The sequence below is a fragment of the Gambusia affinis genome, linkage group LG06 (assembly GCF_019740435.1).
Source record: "Gambusia affinis linkage group LG06, SWU_Gaff_1.0, whole genome shotgun sequence".
NCBI classification, from domain to species: domain Eukaryota; kingdom Metazoa; phylum Chordata; class Actinopteri; order Cyprinodontiformes; family Poeciliidae; genus Gambusia; species Gambusia affinis.
The window spans coordinates 8,525,944-8,535,236 of record NC_057873.1 but is presented as its reverse complement, the minus strand read 5'-3'; the positions used below and the strand labels follow the sequence as shown (position 1 = coordinate 8,535,236).

The 9,293-nt window shown below is 36.8% G+C and overlaps 1 protein-coding gene across 2 annotated transcripts; it reads left to right on the top strand.

The window, feature by feature from the left end:
• Positions 1-164: 164 nt before the first annotated feature.
• On the top strand, positions 165-4,822 carry n4bp2l2 (NEDD4 binding protein 2-like 2). 2 transcript variants are annotated; one of them, XM_044119142.1, is made up of 6 exons: positions 165-289; positions 1,553-2,589; positions 2,677-2,801; positions 2,947-3,035; positions 4,142-4,218; positions 4,304-4,822. In XM_044119142.1, exons 1-6 carry the CDS (start codon positions 281-283, stop codon positions 4,467-4,469), a joined length of 1,503 nt encoding a protein of 500 aa, XP_043975077.1. In that variant the 5' UTR covers positions 165-280; the 3' UTR covers positions 4,470-4,822. The 2 variants fall into 2 exon arrangements, with proteins under 2 accessions (XP_043975077.1, XP_043975078.1); XM_044119143.1 differs by having other exon boundaries at positions 277-517.
• Positions 4,823-9,293: the final 4,471 nt, after the last annotated feature.

Below are 9,293 nucleotides of genomic sequence, written 5' to 3'. Positions count from 1 at the left end.
TTGAAACTAAATATGGAATACTAACCAGGTTGTCCGTCTGCTTATCTTACAGCATTTACTTTTTAAATCTTGCTTTTAAATGTCTGTAAACACTAGAATATCATGAAAGCAAACTTTGATTTTTCATAGCATTAAGCCAACCTCTACGTCAGTCCTGCTGGGGGCGCTCATGAAAACGTTGACTGGAAAACGAAAGAATAACGTCACTTCCGTAAACACAACATAGGACAAGTTGGGAGCCAACTGTCTTGTTAAATTTGTCAACATTTACGCGTTCTGAATGTGTAAGGTAAGCAACCCGTAAAGCAAAATTTGTCCAAGTAGAGACGTAGTGGCAATGGTTCGGTTTAGTTCCCCGTTCGTCCATTGTGTTACCTCGTGTTTCACTGCATTAGCTAATGAGTTACTGCTGTTAGTTTCGATGCCAGCCAGTTTTTTTTTTTCTTATGGCCATTTGAGTAAATATGTTTGGGCATGAATACATTCTAGATAAAGACTATACTATCGTGTTGTGCAGGTAAGAAGTTTTTTGTAGGTGTGGTGGCGGGAGTAAGTAACTATAGGTGTGCACAACATTGCCGGAATACTAGAAAGAGACCACACAATAATCGCTGAAATATCTTCAAACTGACTAAAGTAAATAAATAAATAAACCCAATAAAGTTTTACATTGCTTTCGAAATGTGGTTCAACAGAATCATAAAAGGAAAACAGGATAATGAAATAAACCGAAACTGGACAAAAGCGATGGTACCTCTTGAAAAGATTGAGGATAATGTGATGATATGGACGTGTTAAACTATGGTTTTGCCTTAATTAGCATTGCAGGTGTCTTGCAATGCTCTTGCAATCAAACAATATGTCTGTTTAAATTGTGACTAATGGTCACTGTGTTTTTTGGTCTAACTCATTGACTGTTACAGAAATCATTTGATTGCCCCTAAAGGTTGTGGAACAAAATGTTAAGTTTCCGGTACAATCACTTTTGTCCAGGTTTGTATTATTAGTTTGAACCACAATTCAAAATCAATGTGTGATTTTCATTGGTTAATTTTGAGTAAATTTTTACTTATTACTTTCGACAAATTCAAGTTATTCCGTAGCCCCAGAGAAAATCTATAGAATTTAGTCAACAGCAAGGTAAGAGGGGACACACTCAAAGATGTAGACGGGCTTATAGCTACTATTTAAGTAACCTGGGCTTTCTTAAAAAAAGCCAGATTTCTCTCCTCCACGTCACACTTTTAAATCACATACTGAGTACATGGACATCCTGTCATTCAGGTGACATTTCTGTAATATAAATCCTTTATTATTGTTCTTGTAGACGCTAATTATAAATCTGAGAAAGTGAATTCTGAATTTTCACTAGCATAATTTAATAGTGATTAGCACATACTCATCAAAACTTAACATAATATGCACATAGAATATAGGTCTTTGCAGATAATTTATATAGTCAAATAAATTTCACTATTTGAATTGAAATATATGAACTTTTGGATGGTGATCTAAGTCAGTAAAATGCATGTGTATTTCAAATGTTTTGTAGATGTCTCTACCTGATCCGTCCTCCACAAGCTTCAAACTCTCTGATGCTTCTAAGGGAGGAAATACTAAAAAGTCTGAAGATGACTCTGATGATAAAAGTTCTGAATTAGAGCGTAATGATCCTGAGAGATGTTTAAGAGAAAAGGTATTGAAGGAGGTAGGACTCACCAGCACTGCCTTTATCGGTCCTGCATTTCCTCCACAAGCGATCTCTACCAAGCCTGACATTGAAGACTCATTGAGTATGTTTTACAAAGAGCTTGAGAAGATTGATACACCAGATCAGTCTCATCGGATTAGTGATAATCAAGACAAAGGAGATGTTCAGCCTAACCTCAACCTGCCTGAAATACCTACCAGCAAACACTCTCAGGATATACCTGATGGGAAAATGTTCCCCACCTCAAGTTTTATGGGAGTAAACAGTTACCAGAGCAACAGTGGACGAACTAAGTCCACCTGGGATCATTGGTATCAAAGTGAGCCATACCAGCTCAAAAGGCCAACTGAAAGGCCAATGGGTAACCAGTGGGATTATCCTCTACCACCTAACAGGCCACCTGATCTTAGATTTCACAGGCCACCTTTCCCTCACCATTCACACCAGTCTGCATACTCAGATCCACAAAACACATCAGCTCCCATCCAAGTCAACCAAAACAGCTCAAGAATGATGAACCATCATCACAAGGATTTTTATCCTCCACCATTTTCTAGTCGTCCACCTCCAAACGTGTTCATCCGTCCTCCTGCACAGGGCCGACATGAAAACCCTCCTCAGAACTTTGGGTGGAATGATCAGAGTTTTTATGACACGGATCTGAATGACGTACCTGTTAGGTGGTCTGGGGAACGAAGAGAAGAATGGCAGTGGTGTGATGACGATTACGACAGGCCTCCGAGGTTTATGTCAGAAAATGAGCCATGGGAACAACAGCATAACTACCGACCCTACGAAGAGAGAAATGAGTATCAGTCCGATTTGGTGCTGATCTTGATGAGAGGATTACCAGGATCTGGGAAAACCACACTAGCCAGGTACACCTATGAGTAATCAAACTTGCTTTCTGGTATTTGTGTTGAATTTCCTTATTTATTTTTTATTTGTATGAACATCACTTTCAGAGAACTGCTCTCCTCTGGCCCAAGTGGAATAATTCTCAGCACGGACGATTACTTTGCTCAAAAAGAAGGTTACCACTATGATCCAGGCCTTCTAGGGGCGGCACATGAATGGAACCAAAGCAGAGGTGAGTTCTCAGTAAATTCATGTTTAGACTTAGAGAATTGTGGATTAAAAAAAAGTTTTAACAATCACAAGATTTCATGACATCTTGGATCAGTACAATCTTTTCTGAATTGTTTAACTGGTGTTTATGTTCAATTCCATATCAGCTAAGGATGCCATGCATGATGGTTGCTCTCCTATTATTATTGACAACACAAACCTCCAAGCCTGGGAGATGAAACCATATGTCAAAATGGTAAGGTGCTTCTTATTTATTTCTTTAACATTCAAAAGGTTAAAACACAAAGGTGTCATTATGAGCACTTAAAAGTGAAATGAATAAACACATTTAGTTTTTCATGCAAAAGATAATAATTTGCAGTGCTTGCAGGATCCTAACTTGCCTTGCTACATTTTTATTCTCATATTCCTTCAAGAGGCTTAAATGTGCCAAGATGCCCTGGATTAGGTTTTGAATTACATTTAGCTATCCTCACCTGACTTACATTTGTACGTTCGTTCAGTCATTGACTCCTCTTTTTTTTAAATGTGCTGATGCATTTGTTCATTAAAAGTGAAAAGCTGCTAGAACAGTGATAAAACTCTAAACCCCATGATGCAGAGCAGCAAAATGTCCAGATTGTAAGGAATTAAACGCAGTACATTCAACTATCCCCATGATAACTGAAAGAATTGTCCTCTGCCAATTAATTTCATCAGGGAGTTAAATTAAAATAACCATTTAAGTTATCTAAAACCAGCTAGTTTGCCACGGTAAGGAACATAGTTTTCAAGCTTTACCTAGAAAGCCGGGATTTCAGTTATTGTTGTCTAAGAGGTGCAGCTGTTCTTTAATCTGTAGGGCAAAGTACATAGATCTGCAAACAAAGTGCAGTGTAATAAAACCGATGATTATAGAATCTAAAGATATAATAGTAAGGTATAGTACCGAAATAGATAAAGAATATGCAGAAAAGGAACCTGAAAGCAGATTTTATATTTTGCTAAATAGAACTTTGCAACGATTATAACCAAAACCGTATGAATGTGTGTTGAAGTATGGATTTTGAGACTCATTTTTTTAGAGAAGTAACTTATTTGCTAGGAACTTGGCTGTAAGCAAATTGCATGTTAACTTTTTACTCATCTAATGTGATTACATGGCCTTTTATATACATTCCTAGTAGTAACTAAAATTCTTACCAATTTAACAAAATTAACCCTACATAAATGTTTATGGGATATTCAGGAATGCTTTTGCTTACCTTATTATTTGCTTATTTGCTTACCCAGTTGGGTGGTCATAATGTTTTGCTTGCTTGTTACACTATTGTCAATTAACAGTTTAAATTAATTTTTCAGGCCTTGGAGAGAGGATACAAAGTGGACTTTTATGAACCTGACACCAGCTGGAAATTTGATCCTTGTGAATTGGAGAAGTAATTAGAACATATTTTTTCGGTAAATAATTTTTAGATTTTAAAGCAACACTTTATAATCTTTCTTTTTGTACTTTACCTTCAGGAGGAACAACCACGGCGTTCCTCAGGACAAGATTGCTCAGATGATGGATCGCTTTTCGTTTCCCATCTCCATAGACATTGTCATGAATTCGCAGGAACCAGCTCACGTCAACCAGAGACGTCGACCAGAGCAGCAGCAAATTAGGAATAAAATGCATTTTTGTTAGTTTTTCCAAGAGAAAAAAACTTTAATTTTACCGAAAGAATAAGACTTGTGCTCATGTAAATGTCACTTTTGGTAATTTATAGTTTTAAATTTATTACTTTGTTTATTGTAAATTTATAATGAAGAAAAATGAATCTATATTTTTAAAGGTGTTTTTTTTTTTTTTTAAATCTAATTTCTGCAAGGGGAAAACAGATTTGTATATATTTTCCGTCAAATATTTCATATGCAATTTTTATTTTTTCAATGTGCAGCTATGTTTTAAAAAGATTCCTATTTGTCTTGCACCGTTTTCATTCTTATTAGACCAAACTAGTGCAGTTTTCTGACTTTAATAAATTCTCAGACATAACACTTCTGTTTCAGGATTTATTCGTCTGTGGCTCAACCAGTACAAGGCAAGGAGTAGCTTTGCTGAAGAATATGGTCTAGTACATATAAGTAATGTGTAAGCTTTAGGCATACATAATTGCATTTTTAGGTTACAAGGTGTTTTTACAGTGATTTATTTTTCTCATTGCATATGAGATGCAATACTTCAAAAAGTTTAGTCAGTCTGTGTTCTTATTGAACCTGGTTCTGCCTGAGATTTCTTCTTGATAAAGGGGATTTATCGTCTCTACTGTTGTCAACTGTTTTCTCATTAGAGAGTCTGTGATTTTATGCAATAAGTTAGGTTTTCATCAGTAATACTTTTATTGGTAAGATCAACCGGGATCAGTATTTTAATACCCTAAGCCAAGGAACTTGTCTTTGAATAGTATGGAGTGTGAAAGTGAAAAACACAAAGATTCAGTAATAGAAACAGAATTTCTTGTCATCTCTGCTGACCAGTGCTGTACAACCTGTGAGTAACTCAAACAAGTAGAAATGATAATACATTGTGAAACTGCTTCAGTGCAGAATCTTTCTCTGACATTATGGGATTACTTTGTCACTCGGGAAATAAGTTGTGGTCTCCTTGTTCCCTCTGGAGCTCATTAGAGCAGCACACAGGTGCTGTAAGGTGGAACCTTTTTTCTCTCCTATGCGAAGGACCCAGAGCAATCATTCTCCTCGTATGAGACTGAGACTGCTTTTATTTCATTGGGGGATTTTTTTTTAAAAGAATTATTTGTTATTTTAAACAAGCCTCGATATTTTGGGATTTTTTTTTTGCAATCTCAGTGTAGGGTTTGGGAATGATTTTCCATTCTCATGCATCACGATATAGAATAGAAAAATCCTTTATTGTCCCACAGTGGGAATATTTAGGTCTACCAGCAGCAAGTTAAAAGTGGGTGTAAGAAAATATATTCATAAAAGTCTAAAAACAAACAAAGCATAAAAAATATAATATGGTATGGTTATTAACATAGCATACCCAGAGTAATGGAGATTGCAACCAAGTAGGCTAGTTAAAGGAAAAGAAAATAGAAGTGCATGAAAAACAGAAATTTACATTAACGATATGTATTATTCTCTTATAGATTTTATACCAAGCAATTGTTTGAAGTAGCGTACTCCACACTGACAGATGAGTTGCAGTTTTTCTTAAAATTGAAACTTTTTAAGTAGATCAGTCTGAGAAATGCTAAAGCACTAAAAAGAGTGTAAAAACACATCACATTTGAGACTAGGTTCTGTTATGTTTCAGTCTTGAAATAGCATTGTTTGAGTATAAACTTTGACTAAGCCACTCCAACACCGTAATGTTATTGTTGCAGAATGTGTGGTTCCACTAATTTCAGCAAACTGTCCACATCCCAAACCAGTAACCCTCCCCTGGAACATCATACTAAAAACTGAAATTCTTCATGGTTCTTTTTTTTTTTTTTTTTTTTTTTTTTTTTTGCTAAATCCAAAATGAACCTTTGTGTTTTCGTCTTTGGTCAGCTGTGTCTTGAGGTTTTCCATGGTTATTTTTTCTTAATGTTAAATCCTGAACGTTGATTGATAGGTGGAAATGAATCATGCACTGTGGTGATGCAGGTATGGTGCCTCTAGTGGATTCTTGGACTGCGTTAGATACTCCTGGGAAGGTTTGACTGCTGTTACACATTTTCTTTTTTTAACCGATTATGTTTTCTGAAAGATCCTATTCATATAACTTCTTTAGTCTACAGATCTGGTGGTGGTAAAACCCACGTGAGGTTACTGAAACTCAGATTTCTGGTTAATCAAAGTTATTTAATGATTTAGCAAGAAAGTTGGACTGACTACTTTTAAAAAAATTAAGCAGTCATTTGAAAACTGCTTTTGCATTTGTTCAGTTTATCTTTGTCTGGTGTTAAAATTGTGTTGAAGATGAGAATCTCTTTGTCGCCTTTTCTTATTTTCAACATGTAATATTTCTTTATTTTCAGGACTGAAGTATTTCTTGGAGCAGTTATCACATGTGCTGAGCCTAATTAATACTCCAGTTCATGTAGAAACCAAAGTTGACTTTTACACATGGACTCTCAGACGTTGGGCTTTCACAGTAAGAGCAGTTCTGTCAAGTCTGGTTGTAATAAAAGGAAGAGCATCAATCATTTTGGAAGCAAACTTTGCATTAGTGACTTCTTAAACGCTTGCTTGCAAATAGTCTCCCTATTTTTAAATTAGAAATTATATATTTTAGCAGTTGTGTTTTGCTCTCTTCAATGTATCTTTAACACCAGCATTAATCCAAAAAGTTTCAACAATGATCCATCCATCCATCCATCCATCCATCCATCCATCCATCCATCCATCCATCCATCCATCCATCCATCCATCCATCCATCCATCCATCCATCCATCCATCCATCCATCCATCCATCCATCCATTCTCCATCCATCCATCCATCCATCCATCCATCCATCCATCCATCCATCCATCCATCCATCCATCCATTTTCTGTTCACCCTTGTCCTTTAATGGGGTCGGGACACCCTGGACAGGTCGCCAGTCTGTCGCAGGGCACAACAATGATTCAGTGTTTTTGTTTTTTGCACTTTTTTTCCTAACCAAATCCCTCTCACATGCCAGCATTGGTCACAGGGGATTGACTCATGTAGAAAAAGTACAACCAAGACTTGCCAACCGTTTGTGTAACCATGACACGATATGAAGCTCAAACAAGAAATCAGAAACAGGAATGGTCATCTGTGGAGGGGCTGATGACTTTGTGCTTCTACCTGGGAAGAGAGCTGTCCAAAAAAAAAAAAAAAGAGCAAATCAAACAGTGTAAAAGAGGTGTGTATTTGTTATAATTGTCTGTGTGTTTGTGTGCGCACATTTGCATGCCAGGTGACTTTAGGTTTGTTACGAGAGGAAGCCAGCAGCTGCTAAGAGCAGGCGTGCTTAGAATGATGATTATGTAAGCCAGTTGTGATTAGTAATTTGTGCTCCCTGAATGGCAATGATGAACCTCTTACTGCTGCTAATGATCAGAAGACAAAAAAATCAGAGCTGGCTCACCAGAGGACAACACAAACTAACTGTAGGAGGGGAATGGGCTCTTAATTTCCCACTGAAAAACACATTGCCTCTTGCATAGTCCGTGTTTCGTAAGTTTCTAGAAAATCAGGATAAAGAGGAACCTGATTTCTAAGGTACAAATAATAATAAAAAAATCAGATTTAAGTTGCTTAGTTATCTTGTTGTTGTGTAGTTTATTTTTGCTGTCATCTTTTTGCAAAGTCAATTTACGCTGATTGAAAAAGGGGTCCAAGCATAAAATCAAAAGCTCTGGTGCGCTGTCAGCTGCCGTTCACGTTGTTTGTTGTGTTTGTCACGTGAGGTTAACAGCCAATAACAACCGTGTGCCGCGACCGCACAGTTTGTCATCTATGGACACACCAACGGTTGATCGGCCTAGTCAAATTCACCTCATTTAGAGCAAAAACAAGACTTTTTAACCTCCAAAATAAAAACGCAAATAGAAACACAGAAGCATGGTTGTCCAACCTACTGCTTTTTTGAATTTATTTTTGGATGTCATAGACTCCATAAAACAATCAAAGCCAGAGTTTATGACTTTTGTTGGGTGTGTGTTGTCTGAAATTACCAGTTTATGAAGGGGTTGAAATCAACCCACTGCCGTGACAGTTCTAAGCTGCCAAGTGAGATAGTCACAGTACAGCGTTGGCTGACTTGTTTAAGGGTGAGATGACTTTGTGGCTGGATGGTGTAATGTACTAATGACACTTGGGCCGCTTTTTTCAGATGTTAATCGGAGACAAGTTTCAAGTTTGATTTCAGTTTCCAGACAGCAGTCTTATTTATGTGTCCTTAGGACCCTGGGACAACCAAACTTGTGTGTCAAATAAATAATTTCTTCCTTTTAACACACATTGTACAGGCCGAGTGAAAGTGCACCAAGAGAAAACAGATCTCTAGACTTCAACCAAGAGTGCAAACTTGAAAACAGAACAAAACTGATAAGATGTCACACACCACTGAGGAATTTTCCCCTGTATCAATGAGATGTACAATACATATTTGAGATTTAATTCTCTAAACTCTGTGGAGCTCCAATGTACCTCTCCACTGGATTTGGATATTTTTATTGAAATAAAGTATTACGTATTTTTGGCAAAAATTTACATTTGTTATATTTGTTTGAAATATATCAGCATTTCTTTCTTTCTTTTTTTTCCCAGAAACCTATCCAGCATTCATTGCAGATTGAGCTGTGAGCTGGATGAAGGTGTCTGGGTTTCCCTCTGGAATTCTGACTTAATCTTAGATTAAAACAATTACGTGAAGGGAAGAGGTAGTATTTAATCTAAAATGCTTAAAAGTAAAGAAATATCACTGCTTTTCTGTTGTTCTGCCTTCGCGCTTTCGGACTTTTATTTTGAAATGCACCACAGGAAG

Bases quoted from the DNA above. Each gene is read 5' to 3' on its own strand.
- n4bp2l2 (XM_044119142.1), top strand. The intron at 3,036-4,141 runs GTAAGGTGCTTC...TTAATTTTTCAG, and splicing joins TGAAACCATATGTCAAAATG to GCCTTGGAGAGAGGATACAA. The intron at 4,219-4,303 runs GTAATTAGAACA...CTTTACCTTCAG, and splicing joins GATCCTTGTGAATTGGAGAA to GAGGAACAACCACGGCGTTC.